This window comes from Orcinus orca, chromosome 5 (genome assembly GCF_937001465.1).
Source record: "Orcinus orca chromosome 5, mOrcOrc1.1, whole genome shotgun sequence".
In the NCBI taxonomy this organism is placed as follows: Eukaryota; Metazoa; Chordata; class Mammalia; order Artiodactyla; family Delphinidae; genus Orcinus; species Orcinus orca.
This window is the reverse complement of record NC_064563.1, coordinates 93813190-93829368: the sequence shown is the minus strand read 5'-3', so window position 1 is coordinate 93829368 and position 16179 is coordinate 93813190. Positions and strand designations below refer to the sequence as shown.

Sequence of the window (16179 nt, the reverse complement as noted above, 5' to 3'; positions counted from 1 at the left end):
TGTTAGTGTGTAGATGCTATTTAAAAAGACGACAGTGGATTACTTTATCTAGGGAATGTGTGTTGATAGAGAAGAGGTTCATTAAATAGAGTGTTACGGAGACTGAAGTAAAGTATCTAGTTAGGCTAGGAGAAAAACAGGGAAGTATTGTATACTTGAAACCAAGTTAAGAAAGTGTAGATTAAATTTCCCACATAGATAATACATCATTAAACAAATAATGTAATTTAAGCCAAGCATTTGTGGGTACAAGGCATTGGGGAATGGACACAAAGATAAGACATAGTTAATTCCTTTCATCTATGTAAATAAACTATGGTACATAATAAATCATATATTAACTTGGTTCAAATTAGATGACAGCAAAAGATGGTTTGCCTTGGTGTTGGTATTTTTAAAGCCAGCATTCCTATTTACCAGAGATTCAGGGCTGGAATGAAGATTTTTAGCTATGTTAGAGAATAGAAGGTATGAGAATGAAGTGGGATTATGACTTTCTTCTGAAGTAGGAGTGGACATTGCCAACCCTTCAGCAGGCATAGGAGTGCTTTTTAGTATCTTGAGGAAGTAGTTACAAAGATGATTTTTTGAACTACTTAAAAACAAACAAATATGAGAACAATTTTATCTAGGTCATGTGGATTTTTTAAAAAATCATCTTTATTCTCCAAATTTTCTACAATGAGCATGTATTATTTGTATAATAAAAATAAATGTTGATATTTGCTCTAACTTAAGGAAATTTTCAACCAAATTATTTTCCACAGAGAGAAGTTGCAGCCAACAGCCAAAATGGGGAGGAAATTGTTCCTGCTTTGACTTTACATTTCTTAATAACACAACTGGAAGCAGCACTTAGGAACATTCAAGCTACTAATTATACTGTAAGTGTTTTCTTTTTGAAAGTTTGAAATAATGGACTTGGACAACATTTTTTCAATGAGAGAACTGTCAATGTATGCTTATTTTAAGGTGTAGGCCAATTTGTATTTTCCTCATTTACCTCTAGAGAAAGGTATACATAGATTGATTTCTTTCACATGTCTTGTACTTTCTCATGACTGCTTCTCTTTAATGAGCCGATTCTAGTTTCCTTTCCTACCATAACATTGTTCATCTTAAATAGAGAAACTTGAACTTTCTAGAGTAAACTTGAACTTTCTGAAAGCCCTAAAAATGGGCTTTCCCAATTAGAAATGGAGAGTCATGAACTTTAAAAACTACTCCTTCCTTTCCCCCTAATTGATAATCAGCTCCTCTTTTTACTGATATTTCTGTTTTTTAAGTTGAAGTATAGTTGATTTACAATTTTGTGTTAATTTCTGCTGTACAGCAAAGTGATTCAGGTATACATATATATACGTTCTTTTTTATATTCTTTTCCATTACGGTTTATCTCAGGATATTGAATATGGTTCTTTGTGCTATACAGTAGGACCTTGTTGTTTATCCATTCTATATGTAATTCTACTGATATTTCTGTATGTGTAAAAACTGGAACTTCTGTCATCTATTATTGAGTAATCATGTGAGATAAAATTGACAAGACATACTTATATGTTCAAGGTCAAATGATACTTCAGAAATAGAGAAAAATCTGAGGAAAAGTAAACATTGCATCAAAAATAAGAACCAATAGGGCTTTCCTGGTGGCGCAGCGGTTGAGAGTACGCCTGCCGATGCAGGGGACACGGGTTCGTGCCCCGGTCCGGAAAGATCCTACATGCTGCAGAGCGGCTGGGCCCGTGAGCCATGGCCGCTGAGCCTGCGCGTCCGGAGCCTGTGCTCTGCCACGGGAGAGGCCACAACAGTGAGAGGCCCGCGTACTGAAAAATAAAATAAAAAAAAATAAAAAAAAAAATAAGAACCAATAGTAAGGACATAAAAGGAAAAATCAGTCCTTTGAATAATTTGGATCAGTAAAATACGCTAAGTTTTGCACACATGTAGAAGATGGATTAGAGCTGTCTTCAAGAATGGACTACCCAGGCATCAAACAAAGTAGCCTAAGACACCACATCCCATATTATAATAGTATACAAAGAGATAGAAAAATCATCTTTTTTTAGGATTCTCAGGTCAGGTTCTAAGAGGTATATATACCACCCTAAAGGAATTCTAGATGGAGTCAAAAGAGGGAACAAAGAAAAGTAGTTTGCATCAACATGTAATCCCAAGAACTTCTGGGATGCTGCAGACCTGCTATTTCTCCCAGTGACCAGGCTGCTAAGCAGTGAAATAAATCACTATAAACTCAGCATTAACAAATGCTGATTGCTTAGCCTTCTCTACTTAGGCATTACTTCAAAGATGAGTCTTACACTAAGAATGGAAAAGTTTCCTCTGTTGTTGGCACTTGTGAGCAGAATCAGAATTGTCACAATCAGAGCAGCCTACTGCTATATCCAGATGTCTCTCTCTGTTCCTCAAGGCCACCGGGAGAGGCGAGGCAACCTTTTAGGAAGTGGCAGTAGGGTGGGGGTGGGGGACAGCTGCCAGTAACATCTCTATATACATTTAGTTCCAGTACCTGGGATACTCTCTGTTAATGGGGGGAAGGTAGGAAGGAAAGGGCAGGGCCTTTAGGTTAGAAATGTACCACTTGCATCTTTAAATTCTTTACATTCTACATCTAATGATAGCATTACCACAATTCTGCATCTTATCTTGTTCTCAAATGCTCTTTTTGTTTAGAATTGTATGAGACAAGGACTTTGTTGTAGTTTTAATGAAGCTAGTTTTTTTAAAGTTACAAACTAATAGTTCACACCTATTAGTGCTTGCTATAAAGGAGACACTGTTCTAAGCACTTTGTAAGGATTAGCTTATTTAGTCTTCACAAGCAACCCATCTCATTATTCCCATTTTACAGATTAGAAACTAGGGCACGGAGGTTAACTAATTTGCTTAATTCATCAAGTAGTAAGTAGTGGAGTCAAGATACAAACCCATGTAGTGTTGGCTTCAGAGCCTCTGCAGAGATAGGAAGTTTAAGATGGAAACCAATTAGATGTTACAGGGGAGTTTGTGTTTATAAACTCACTTGGCCCATTGATAATAAACATACATGTGTATTTCCACTGAAATTAGTTTGAAGCTAAACTCCTAACCCCAACCAGTTATAAATATATACTGTTGGCCATTATACTTTTAGTCAGTATAGGGCTTATGAAAAGAATGAACAATATTTTTCTCCATAGACATTTAACTTTTTTTTTTTAACACCTTTATTGGGGTATAATTGCTTTACAATGCTGTGTTAGTTTCTGCTTTATAACAAAGTGAATCAGTTATACATATACATATGTTCCCATATCTCTTCCCTCTTGCATCTTCCTCCCTCCCACCATCCCTATCCCACCCCTCCAGGCAGTCACAAAGCACCGAGCTGATCTCCCTGTGCTATGCGGCTGCTTCCCACTAGCTATCTACCTTACGTTTGGTAGTGTATATATGTCCATGGCTCTCTCTCGCTTTGTCATAGCTCACCCTTCCCCCTCCCCATATCCTCAAGTCGTGCTCCAGTAGGTCTGTGTCTCTATTCCTGTCTTAACCCTAGGTTCTTCATAACATTTTTTTTTCTTAAATTCCATATATATGTGTTAGCATACAGTATTTGTCTTTCTCTTTCTGACTTACTTCACTCTGTATGACAGACTCTAGGTCTATCCACCTCATTACAAATAGCTCAATTTCGTTCCTTTTTATTGCTGAGTAATATTCCATTGTGTATATGAGCCACATCTTCTTTATCCATTCATCCGATGATGGGCACTTAGGTTGTTTCCATCTCCTGGCTATTGTAAATAGAGCTGCAATGAACATTTTGGTATATGACTCTTTTTGAATTATGGTTTTCTCAGGGTATATGCCCAGTAGTGGGATTGCTGGGTCATATGGTAGTTCTATTTGTAGTTTTTTAAGGAACCTCCATACTGTTCTCCATAGTGGCTGTACCAATTCACATTCCCATCAGCAGTGCAGGAGTGTTCCCTTTTCTCCACACCCTCTCCAGCATTTATTGTTTCTAGATATTTTGATGATGGCCATTCTGATGGGTGTGAGATGATATCTCATTGTCGTTTTGATTTGCATTTCCCTAATGATTAATGATGTTGAGCATTCTTTCATGTGTTTGTTGGCAGTCTGTATATCTTCTTTGGAGAAATGTCTATTTAGGTCTTCTGCTCATTTTTGGATTGGGTTGTTTGTTTTGTTGTTATTGAGCTGCATGAGCTGCTTGTAAATTTTGGAAATTAATCCTTTGTCAGTTGCTTCATTTGCAAATATTTTCTCCCATTCTGAGGGTTGTCTTTTGGTCTTGTTTATGATTTTCTTTGCTGTGCAAAAGCTTTGCAGTTTCATTAGGTCCCATTTGTTTATTTTTGTTTTTATTTCCATTTCTCTAGGAGGTGGGTCAAAAAGGATCTTGCTGTGATTTATGTCATAGAGTGTATAGCCTATGTTTTCCTCTAAGAGTTTGATAGTTTCTGGCCTTACATTTAGGTCTTTAATCCATTTTGAGCTTGTTTTTGTGTATGGTGTTAGGGAGTGATCTAATCTCATACTTTTACAGGTAGCTCTCCAGTTTTACCAGCGCCACTTATTGAAGAGGCTGTCCTTTCTCCACTGTCCATTCCTGCCTCCTTTATCAAAGATAAGGTGACCATATGTGTGTGGGTTTATCTCTGGGCTTTCTATCCTGTTCCATTGATCTATCTTTCTGTTTTTGTGCCAGTACCATACTGTCTTGATTACTGTAGCTTTATAGTATAGTCTGAAGTCAGGGAGCCTGATTCCTCCAGCTCCGTTTTTCGTTCTCAATATTGCTTTGGCTATTCGGGGTCTTTTGTGTTTCCATACAAATTGTGAAATTTTTTGTTCTAGTTCTGTGAAAAATGCCAGTGGTAGTTTGATAGGGATTGCATTGAATCTGTAGATTGCTTCGGGGAGTAGAGTCATTTTTACAATGTTGATTCTTCGAATCCAAGAACATGGTATATCTCTTCATCTATTTGTATCATCTTTAATTTCTTTCATCAGTGTCTTATAATTTTCTGCATACAGGTCTTTTGTCTCCTTAGGTAGGTTTATTCCTAGATATTTTATTCTTTTGGTTGCAATGGTAAATGGGAGTGTTTTCTTGATTTCACTTTTAGATTTTTCATCATTAGTGTATAGGAATGCAAGAGATTTCTGTGCATTACTTTTGTATCCTGCAGCTTTACCAAATTCATTGATTAGCTCTAGTAGTTTTCTGGTAGCATCTTTAGAATTCTCTATGTATACTATCATGTCATCTGCAAACAGTGACAGCTTTACTTCTTCTTTTCCGATTTGGATTCCTTTTATTTCCTTTTCTTCTCTGATTGCTGTGGTTAAAACTTCCAAAACTATATTGAATAAGAGTGGTGAGAGTGGGCAACCTTGTCTTGTTCCTGATCTTAGTGGAAATGCTTTCTGTTTTTCACCATTGAGGACGATGTTGCTGTGGGTTTGTCATATATGGTGGCCTTTATTATGTTGAGGAAAGTTCCCTCTATACCTACTTTCTGCAGGGTTTTTATCATAAATGGATGTTAAATTTTGTCAAAAGCTTTCTCTGCATCTATTGAGATGATCATATGGTTTTTCTCCTTCACTTTGTTAATATGGTTTATCATATTGATTGATTTGTGTATATTGAAGAATCCTTGCATTCCTGAAATAAACCCCACTTGATCATGGTGTATGATCCTTTTAATGTGCTGTTGGATTCTGTTTGCTAGTATTTTGTTGAGGATTTTTGCATCTATGTTCATCAGTGATATCGGCCTGTACTTTTCTTTCTTTGTGACATCCTTGTCTGGTTTTGGTATCAAGGTGATGGTGGCCTTGTAGAATGAATTTGGGAGTGTTCCTCCCTCTGCTATATTTTGGAAGAGTTTGAGAAGGATAGGTGTTAGCTCTTCTCTAAATGTTTGATAGAATTCGCCTGTGAAGCCATCTGGTCCTGGGCTTTTGTTTGTTGGAAGATTTTAAATCACAGTTTCAATTTCAGTGCTTGTGAATGGTCTGTTCATATTTTCTATTTCTTCCTGATTCAGTCTTGGCAGGTTGTGCATTTCTAAGAATTTGTCCATTTCTTCCAGGTTGTCCATTTTATTGGCATAGAGTTCCTTGTAGTAATCTCTCATGATCTTTTGTATTTCTGCACTGTCAGTTGTTACTTCTTTTTCATTTCTAATTCTGTTGATTTGAGTCTTCTCCCTTTTTTTCTTGATGAGTCTGGCTAATGGTTTATCTATTTTGTTTATCTTCTCAAAGAACCAGCTTTTGGTTTTATTGATCTTTGCTATCATTTCCTTCATTTCTTTTTCATTTATTTCTGATCTGATTTTTATTTCTTTCCTTCTACTAACTTTGGGTTTTTTTTGTTCTTCTTTCTCTAATTGCTTTAGGTGCAAGGTTAGGTTGTTTATTCGAGATGTTTCCTGTTTCTTAAGGTGGGCTTGTATTGCTATATACTTCCCTCTTAGAACTGCTTTTGCTGCATCCCATAGGTTTTGGGTCATCGTGTCTCCATTGTCATTTGTTTGTAGGTATTGTTTGATTTCCTCTTTGATTTCTTCAGTGATCACTTCGTTAGTAAGTAGTGTATTGTTTAACCTCCATGTGTTTGTATTTTTTACAGATCTTTTCCTGTAATTGATATCTAGTCTTATGGCGTTGTGGTCGGAAAAGATACTTGATACAATTTCAGTTTTCTTAAATTTGCCAAGGCTTGATTTGTGACCCAAGATATGATCTATCCTAGAGAATGTTCCATGAGCACTTGAGAAAAATGTGTATTCTGTTGTTTTTAGATGGAGTGTCCTATAAATATTAATTAAGTCCATCTTGTTTAATGTATCATTTAAAGCTTGTGTTTCCTTATTTATTTTCATTTTGGATGATCTGTCCATTGCTGAAAGTGGGGTGTTAAAGTCCCCTACTATGACTGTGTTACTGTCAATTTCCCCTTTTATGACTGTTAGTATTTGCCTTGTGTATTGAGGTGCTTCTATGTTGGGTGCATAAATATTTACTGTTGTTATATCTTCTTCTTGGATCGATCCCTTGATCATTATGTCCTTCTTTGTCTCTTGTAATAGTCTTTATTTTAAAGTCTATTTTGTCTGATATGAGCATTGCGACTCCAGCTTTCTTTTGGTTTCCATTTGCATAGAATATCTTTTTCCATCCACTTACTTTCAGTCTGTATGTGTCTCTAGGTCTGAAGCGGGTCTGTGGTAGGCTGCATATATATGGGTATTGTTTTTGTATCCATTCAGCCAGTCTGTGTCTTTTGGTGGGAGCATTAGTCCATTTACATTTAAGGTAATTATCGATATGTATGTTTCTATTCCCATTTTCTAAATTGTTTTGAGTTCGTTATTGTAGGTCTTTTCTTTCTCTTGTGTTTCTTGCCTAGAGAAGTTCCTTTAGCATTTGTTGTAAAGCTGGTTTGGTGGTGCTGAAGTCTCTCAGCTTTTGCTTGTCTGTAAAGATTTTAATTTCTCCATCAAATCTGAATGAGATCCTTGCTGGGTAGAGTAATCTTGGTTGCAGGTTTTTCTCCTTCATCACTTTCAGTATGTCCTGCCATTCCCTTCTGGCTTGCAGAGTTTCTGCTGAGAGATCAGCTGTTAACCTTATGGGGATTCCCTTGTGTGTTATTTGTTGTTTTTCCCTTGCTGCTTTTAATATGCTTTCTTTGTATTTAATTTTTGACAGTTTGATTAGTATGTGTCTTGGCGTATTTCTCCTTGGATTTATCCTGTATGGGACTCTCTGTGCTTCCTGGACTTGATTAACTATTTCCTTTCCCATAATAGGGAAGTTTTCAACTATAATCTCCTCAAATATTTTCTCAGTCCTTTTTTTTTTCTCTTCTTCTTCTGGAACCCCTATAATTCGAATGTTGGTGCGTTTAATGTTGTCCCAGCTGTCGCTGAGACTGTCCTCATTTCTTTTCATTCTTTTTTCTTTATTCTGCTCTGCAGTAGTTATTTCCACTATTTTATCTTCCAGGTCACTTCTCTGTTCTTCTGCCTCAGTTATTCTGCTATTGATCCCATCTAGAATATTTTTCATTGCATTTATTGTGTTGTTCATCATTGTTTGTTTCATCTTTAGTTCTTCTAGATCCTTGTTAAATGTTTCTTGCATTTTGTCTATTCTTTTTCCAAGATTTTGGATCATCTTTACTATCATTATTCTGAATTCTTTTTCAGGTAGACTGTCTATTTCCTCTTCATTTGTTAGGTCTGGTGCGTTTTTATCTTGCTCCTTCATCTGCTGTGTGTTTTTCTGTCTTCTCATTTTGCTTATCTTACTGTGTTTGGGGTCTCCTTTTTGCAGGCTGCAGGTTCGTAGTTCACGTTGTTTTTGATGTCTGTCCCCAGTGGCTAAGGTTGATTCAGTGGGTTGCGTAGGCTTCCTGGTGGAGGGGAGTAGTGCCTGTGTTCTGGTGGATGAGGCTGGATCTTGTCTCTCTGGTGGGCAGGTCCACGTCTGGTTGTGTGTTTTGGGGTGTCTGTGGACGTATTATGATTTTCGGCAGCCTCTCTGCTAATGGATGGGGTTGCGCTTCCTGTTTTGCTAGTTGTTTGGCATAGGGTGTCCAGTACTGTAGCTTGCTGGTTGTTGAGTGAAGCTGGGTGCTGGTGTTGAGATGGAGATCTCTGGGAGATTTTTGCAATTTGGTATTATGTGCAGCTGGGAGGTGTCTTGTGGACCAGTGTCCTGAAGTTGGCTTTCCCACCTCAGAGGCACAGCACTGACTCCTGGCTGCAGCACCAAGAGCCTTTCATCCACACAGCTCAGAATAAAAGGGAGAAAAAGTAGAGAGAAAGAATTAGTAGAAGTAGGAAGAAAGAAAGAAAGAAAGAGAGAGAGAGAGGGAGGGAGGGAGGGAGGAAGGAAGGAAGGAAGAAGAAAAGAAGGAAAGAAAGAAAGGGAGGGAGGGATGGTGGGAGGAAGGAAGGAAGAAAGGAGGGAAGGAAGGAAAAAAGAAAGAAAGAAAGAAGATAAAGTAAAATAAAATAGAAGATAATAAAGTTATTAAATTAAAAAATAATTATTAAGAGAAAAAATTTTTTTTAAAAAACTGGACTGATAGAACCTTAGGACAAATGGTGGAAGGAAAGCTATACAGACAAAATCTCACACAGAAGCATACACATACTCACAAAAAGAGGAAAAGGGGAAAAAAATCATAAATCTTGCTTTCCAAGTCCACCTCCTCAATTTGGGATGATTCGTTGTCTAAAGGAGGGAGGGAGGGAAGGAAGGAAGGAAGGGAGGGAGGGAGGGAGGGAGGAAGGAAGGAAGGAAGGAAAAAAAGAAAGAAAGAAGATAAAGTAAAATAAAATTATTAAAACTAAAATTAATTATTAAGAAAAAAAGAAAACGGATGGATAGAACCGTAGGACAAATGGTGGAAGCAAAGCTATGCCGATAAAATCTCACACAGAAGCATACACATACTCACAAAAAGAGGAAAAGGGAAAAAATCATAAATCTTGCTCTCAAAGTCCACCTCCTCAATTTGGGATGACTCGTTGTCTATTCATGTATTCCACAGATGCAGGGTACATCAAGTTGATTGTGGAGCTTTAATCCGCTGCTTCTGAGGCTCCTGGGAGAGATTTCCCTTTCTCTTCTTTGTTCTCACAGCTCCCAGGGGCTCAGCTTTGGATTTGGCCCCGCCTCTGCATGTAGGTCGCTGGAGGGCATTTGTTTTTTGCTCAGACAGAACGGGGTTAAAGGAGCCGCTGATTCGGGGGCTCTGGCTCACTCAGGCCGGGGGGGGAGGGAGGGGCGCGGAGTGCAGGGAGAGCCTGCGGCGGCAGAGGCCGGCGTGACGTTGCACCAGCCCGAGGCCCGCCGTGCGTTCTCCCGGGAAGTTGTCCCTGGATCCCGGGAACCTGGCAGTGGCGGGCTGCACAGGCTCCCCAGAAGAGGGGTGTGGATAGTGACCTATGCTCGCACACAGGCCCCTTGGTGGCAGCAGCAGCAGCCTTAGCGTCTCATGTCCGTCTCTGGGGTCCGCGCTTTTAGCCGCGGCTCGCGCCTGTCTCTGGCGTTCCTTTAAGCAGCGCTCTTAATCCCCTCTCCTTGCGCACCAGGAAACAAAGAGGGAAGAAAAAGTCTCTTGCCTCTTTGCCAGCTCCAGACCTTTTCCCGGACGCCCTCCCGTCTAGCCGTGGTGCACTAACCCCTTCAGGCTGTGTTCACGCAGCCAACCCCAGTCCTCTCCCTGTGCTCCGACCAAAGCCCGAGCCTCAGCTCGCAGCCCCGCCTGCCCCGGCGGGTGAGCAGACAAGCCTCTCAGGTTGGTGAGTGCCGGTCGGCACCGATCCTCTGGGCGGGAATCTCCCTGCTTTGCCCTCTGCACCCCTGTTGCTGTGCTCTCCTCTGCGGCCCCGAAGCTCCCCCCTCCGGCTCCCGCAGTCTCCGCCCGCGAAGGGGCTTCCTACTGTGTGGAAACCTTTCCTCCTTCACAGCTCCCTCCCACTGGTGCATGTCCCGTCCCTATTCTTTTGTCTCTGTTTTTTTCTTTTGCCCTACCCAGGTACGTGGGGAGTTTCTTGCCTTTTGGGAGGTCTGAGATCACCTGCCAGCATTCAGTAGGTGTTCTGTAGGAGTTGTTCCACGTGTAGATGTATTTCTGGTGTATCTGTGGGGAGAAAGGTGATCTCCGTGTCTTACTCTTCTGCCATCTTCCCATTTAACTTTTTAGTTTGAGATAATTTTAGATGCAGAGAAGTTGCAAAAATACAACTTTGTGCAGTAGAAAAGTACAGAGAGGTCCTGGTGTACCCTGCAGGCAGTTTCCCTCAATAGTTACATCTTCATAACAATATATTATCAAAACCAGGAAGTTGACATTGGTACAGTGGGTGTTTTGTCAGGGGTCTCCAACCCCCGTGTTCAGAAGGACTCGTGGGACTCAGTATATAGTTGTACTCATGCTGAGATTTATTGCAATTATATAGTAAAGATACACACCCAGACTATAATGGTCAAAACATAACGTAGGCAGTGTCTAGAGGAATCCATCTTCAGGCTTCCTTATGTTTTCTCCCTTCCATGAGGGGTTACACAGAGTACATTCCTTCTTTCCCTCCTTCGCAACAGAAATGCAGCAGTGTGTGTCTGTGGTTGTGTGTGTGTGTGTCTGTGTGTGTGTGTGTGTGTGTGTGTGAGAGAGAGATATTTCTGCCCAGGGATGTCCATTAGAGAATCAGTGCTCAAGATTTTTATTGGGTGTTGGTCATGTAGGCACCCTCTGCCTAACATGTATCAAAATTTCAGATTCCCAGAAGAAACTTCCTGGTGCTCAACATAAATCACATAGTTGGCACAAACAGTCTAGGAACAGTGAGACACCCCTGTCAGAGAACAGTGGGAACACTCTTGAAATCCAGATTTACAGATACCAGCCGAGGGTCAGCCTTGCAAGCAGACCTTTCTAAGGATAGCATTCTCAGGTCAGCTGTGATAAGTTTTTTATGCACAGGTGTGTGTAGTTCTGTCCCATTTTATCACAAGTGTATATGTTTGTAACCACTACTGGAATCAGGATAAAAGAACTATTTCATCACCATGAAAATCTCTTATGCTACCCCTTTATAGTCATATGCACCCTTTACCCTCCTCACTCTCCCTAACCCCTAATCTATTCTCCATCTCTAATTTGGCATAGACCATTTTCAAATGAAGGAAATATTTGTGTTTTAATTTTTCATTAAATAAGTGATAAGCTTTATGTTCATACTGTTATAACAAAACCCACATGTGGACAATAAAAGACTTTGATTTAAGAGATCATTGTATTTTCTAAGCTGGATGGTAGTATTTGTTATTATCTAAAGTGTTCCTATACAAAAATATCATGAGAGAAAGAGAATTTTTTGGCAAGTTTTAGTATAACAAATCTTGATGGCATTTGCTTTCATTTTCTTTGATCAAACTCTAATGTTTTATTTTGAGATTATTGACTCTCTTCTGGGTCAAACTATTAAATACATCTAAAGTGAATTCTCTGTAGTGATTATTAGATGACTGACAATATAATGATAATTTTAACTATTTTTAATAGTTATTAAATAGGCCTAGGATATTTAATTAAGCTTTCTACAGTAAAAAGTACCATAGTCTAAATAATCAACTAAAGTATATTTTATCTTTTTAGGCACATCAGATCAATATTGGTTATTATTTGACATTACTATTTTTGTATGGAGTAGCAGTCACTGAAAGAGGAAAGAAAGAGGTATGTAGCATGTGTTATTTGCACATTATAAATCTCTTCACATACACTGACTTCATTTTAACAAATTAAAATGTTGATTTTTGACCTTCTCTAAAAGTTGAAACCACTCTGTGACTTTTCTGTCATATATTGAAAATGTAGAGTAATTATGCTAGAGACTATATTGTGAAACTAAAAATATTGGTAGGGGAAACTTAATGTTAGCTTATAACTTTATTTATCTTTGAAATACTTATCACATATAAAACAGAAAATTGTTTAGCTTCTTTCACTTATATAATAAATTTTAATCCATTTTTTAGTGTAGTTTAATCTCTCTGGTCTTTATCTTATCCTCTTTGTAAAATGTGAGTTTTACCTCAAATTCTTTATCAAATAAAGTGAAGTGCAAAAGTAAAAATCTAGGAGGTAAGTAGGTGATTTCTAAGGGTGCTTACAAATTTAAATTCTCTTTTTCTTATTTTTAATGATTTCTCAATTGCAGCCTTGATATCTCTTTTACTTTTTGTATTCCTAAATTTGTACTCTCTACTTGGTTTCATAAATAAATAAATCTGACTTGTTAATTAGGTGAAGTAGAATTTATAAGCACCAAACTGAAAACATTTCCACTTTAAATAATTTCACATAATGCTAATTATTTAGTGTGATGTGCTAGAGAATATTTTAAAATGAGGCCATGCAGCATGTTTTTTTCCCAGGGAGACCGGGGCTACTGTGCCTGTTTTAATAATGATAACTAAAACATTTATTAGAACTGATTCTGTAGTTTACTTCTAAACCTATATTGCTTATGATCAAGGTTGTCATTCCTCAAAAGAGACTATATGTGTGGGCAAAAAGTCATTTATTTCCTATTTGAAAAACTAGGAAGATTTGTGCTCTAATTAGAATGAAAAATTAGGAAGAATTATAAAGAACTATGTTCCCATAGTCATCAGAAGAGCCCTTATTTTGGCTAGTAATATTTGTCAGTTTTAGATATAAAGATTGTTGTTTTAATATTCACTTTGAAACACTGGTTAAAGATCTTTAGTTCTTTTGTAAATAACTAAAGCACTGAGTACATTATTTATGGGATTATATACAGAGATGTATTAGAGATATGAATAAATGACTGGATCAATATTAAAGCTGCCCTAACTTCTCCAGTTTGGGAAATAACTGTTTATCGTAAAAGGAAAAAAATGACTTTTACATCAGCCAAACCTAGCTTTATGTTGCTACAGGATTGTATAGAAGCTGAGAATAAATTTCTGGTGATGAAGATGGTGATCCAAGAAAATGAAATTTGTGAAAACTTTATGTCTTTAGTTTATTTTGGACGTGGTTTACTTCGATGTGCTCAGAAGAGGTAAGGATTTTAATTAATGGGTAGATCTTGCCTATCAACTTTTAGCATTATGTAATGGGAATAAAGTTTGTACATACCAGGGATCATGACGTTTGTGCTCTACTGATTCTTTTCTCCATCACTGATTCTATAGATAATTTCTTTAATGTACTTGAGAATATTAAGTATCAAACTTAACAGGCCATGGCAATAAAAGGTGGTATAGCATAGGCATTAGGAACATAGGCTTTGGAGTCTGATAGGCCTGGGTGCAAATACATTTTCTACCACTTATCTAATATATGACTCTAGGAAATTTAATGTTGCTAAGCCTTATCTTTGGAACTAATAATAGTGCCCACCTCATAAAGTGATTAACAGTGCCCAGGACACAAAAATGCTATTCTTAATAGATAATTAATGGTTGTAGTTATTAATGTTATCACCACTTGGAATAGGTATTTAAGTTATGAATGAGCTTATAACTCATTGAAAGGGTCCAAATTCTGAGTCTGGAAGTATTGGGTATTACACACTTAGTGAAATTGTACAGGAGAATGTTTATGGACCATCGGTTCACTTCCCATATGTAGATCCTTAGCCATTTATAGCATCATTAATTCATTTTATTTGCTAAACATTTATCCTATTTTAGAGACTGCTTTAGGTGTTGGGGATAAAATGGTTTACAAAATAGATAGTTCCTGTCCTCATGTAACTGACAGTATAGTGAATGTTATAGACCTTAATCAAATAATCAGTTATATAAATAATCAATTATGAAATGTGATAAAGTGCTATGAAGGAAAACAATGAAAAATTAGTCTTTATTGGAACCCCAGTGTCTTTCTGGGAATCAAAAGTCTCCTTGAGGAAATAATGTTTGGCTGGGATCTGAAGGGTGAATTAGGCAAAATTTACTTATGCAAATCCTTATGAAGGATTACTGCTGGGTCCAACCATTGAATCCCTAAAAGCATCATTTATATGGTAGTTCCTTGATTCTTTGTAAGGTTGATCTTCTATCCTCTGGCATGCCTGGTTTTTACTGTCCAGAAGATGTCCCACTTCCTGTTCGTTAGCATGATGTCATCAATGTAGTTGGCCAGTGTGATGTTTTGCAGAATGTCAGGATGATCAGAATCCCCTTAGTCTATATTGTGGAGAGAATTAACATAGCTCTAAGACAAGACAGAGAATCTGTACTGCTGTCCTTTCCTCAGATATGTGAACTACTGTTTATTTTCCTTATTGATGGGCATTGGAAAAAAATCAATTTCCCAAATCATTGACACTAGAAAGCCCAGTCGTCTGGCAGCGTCATTTACTTTCATCCCTGGCCTATAGAGAATAGCCACCACTGAGCTGCTCAAAGACACTGATGTCCTTCTCACTCTGTATTTCTTATTACATTAATGGATGGAATGTCTTCTGGGCCTTTCTAGGGAACATTGTCTAGTGATGGATTCTGTGGTCTTATGCAGTAAGTCCATTCTAACATCTTTACCTCCCTGAGCTTTCTTTAAAACTCTGCCAAGAAATTTTCAACATTTCCACCTCAATTACTAGAGGCCATTGTGGTTTCCGAGCTTCAAGTAGCCTTCTCAGCAGCATGTTAGGACTCGCTTTGGGTGTCCTTGCTAGGAAAGTAAATGCTGAATTATGGAAGAGTTGCCCCATATCAATATATATTTCCCTGTCAAGCTATATATTTGACCATGGGTTCAGCACTCTTAAGATCCACTCCTAGACATGTTCCTGCCAGTACATAGTAGTCAAGTTCTACAATGCTTATGGTGAATAAGCTTTTTCTTCCTCTGTTTTCCCACTTAGGCTTTGCTTATACTTTATCCTAGATTTTTTTTTTTTTGTCTGTAGGCAATGAGCAGATATAAGAGAGGATTTTGAGAAGGAAGAGTATCATCTTTTGAGGCGTGTACCTCAGATCATATTTTTGCATGGTCTACTTGTTCCCTATCAGAGTCCTGATAGTACAATAGTTCTTTTGAGGCTATGCTTTTGGTTTTTGCTGTTGTTCTACTCTTGTGATTAAATACTGGGCCTCATTTTCAGCATGGTCTGCCTTATGTTTAGAGTTGGTCAAGGTTTTTGAAACATTACCAAAGTGGCCTTTTAACTTTCACGGAGTATCCTTAGTTGATAGTAGTAGTCCTGTTGAGGCTGTGTATTTGTTTTCTTTTGCAGTTTGTTCCACTTTGTGATTAAATCTGGGCCTGATTTTCAGCACAGATTATCTTTATGTCTGTAGGAGATGAGGGTCTCTTTAAATGGTACCCTCAGAGGCCTCTGTCTTTCATTGTGTCCAGAGTCAATAGTTGGATGACCTGTGCCATTTTCTTTCTTCAAGGCTTCCAAGACAGTAAAAAAAAAAGCCAGCCAACTCTACAGTCCCTTTAATTACCATGGCCCCCATAATGTTCAAACTTGTGCTACTATATAATCTATTGCCTCCCCTTCCACGTGTATTTCATCCCAATCTACCACAGGTGAGAGTCCTAGTGTTTGTATTTCTATAGCATGCCAG

The 16179-nt window shown here is 38.1% G+C and overlaps 1 protein-coding gene across 5 annotated transcripts in view; it reads left to right on the top strand.

Annotated features, from left to right (window-relative positions):
* The window catches only part of DZIP3 (DAZ interacting zinc finger protein 3), a 122006-nt gene that overhangs the window by 25371 nt on the left and 80456 nt on the right, over positions 1–16179 (top strand). For all 5 annotated transcript variants that reach the window (XR_004484476.2, XM_004272077.3, XM_033432201.2 and 2 more), the window contains exons 5-7: positions 768–884; positions 12221–12301; positions 13531–13655. Coding sequence is in view for 4 of the 5 variants with exons in the window: in XM_004272077.3 (XP_004272125.1) it covers positions 768–884; positions 12221–12301; positions 13531–13655 (323 nt within the window). In the remaining variant the exon portion in view is untranslated. The remainder of the gene's footprint in view (positions 1–767; positions 885–12220; positions 12302–13530; positions 13656–16179) is intronic.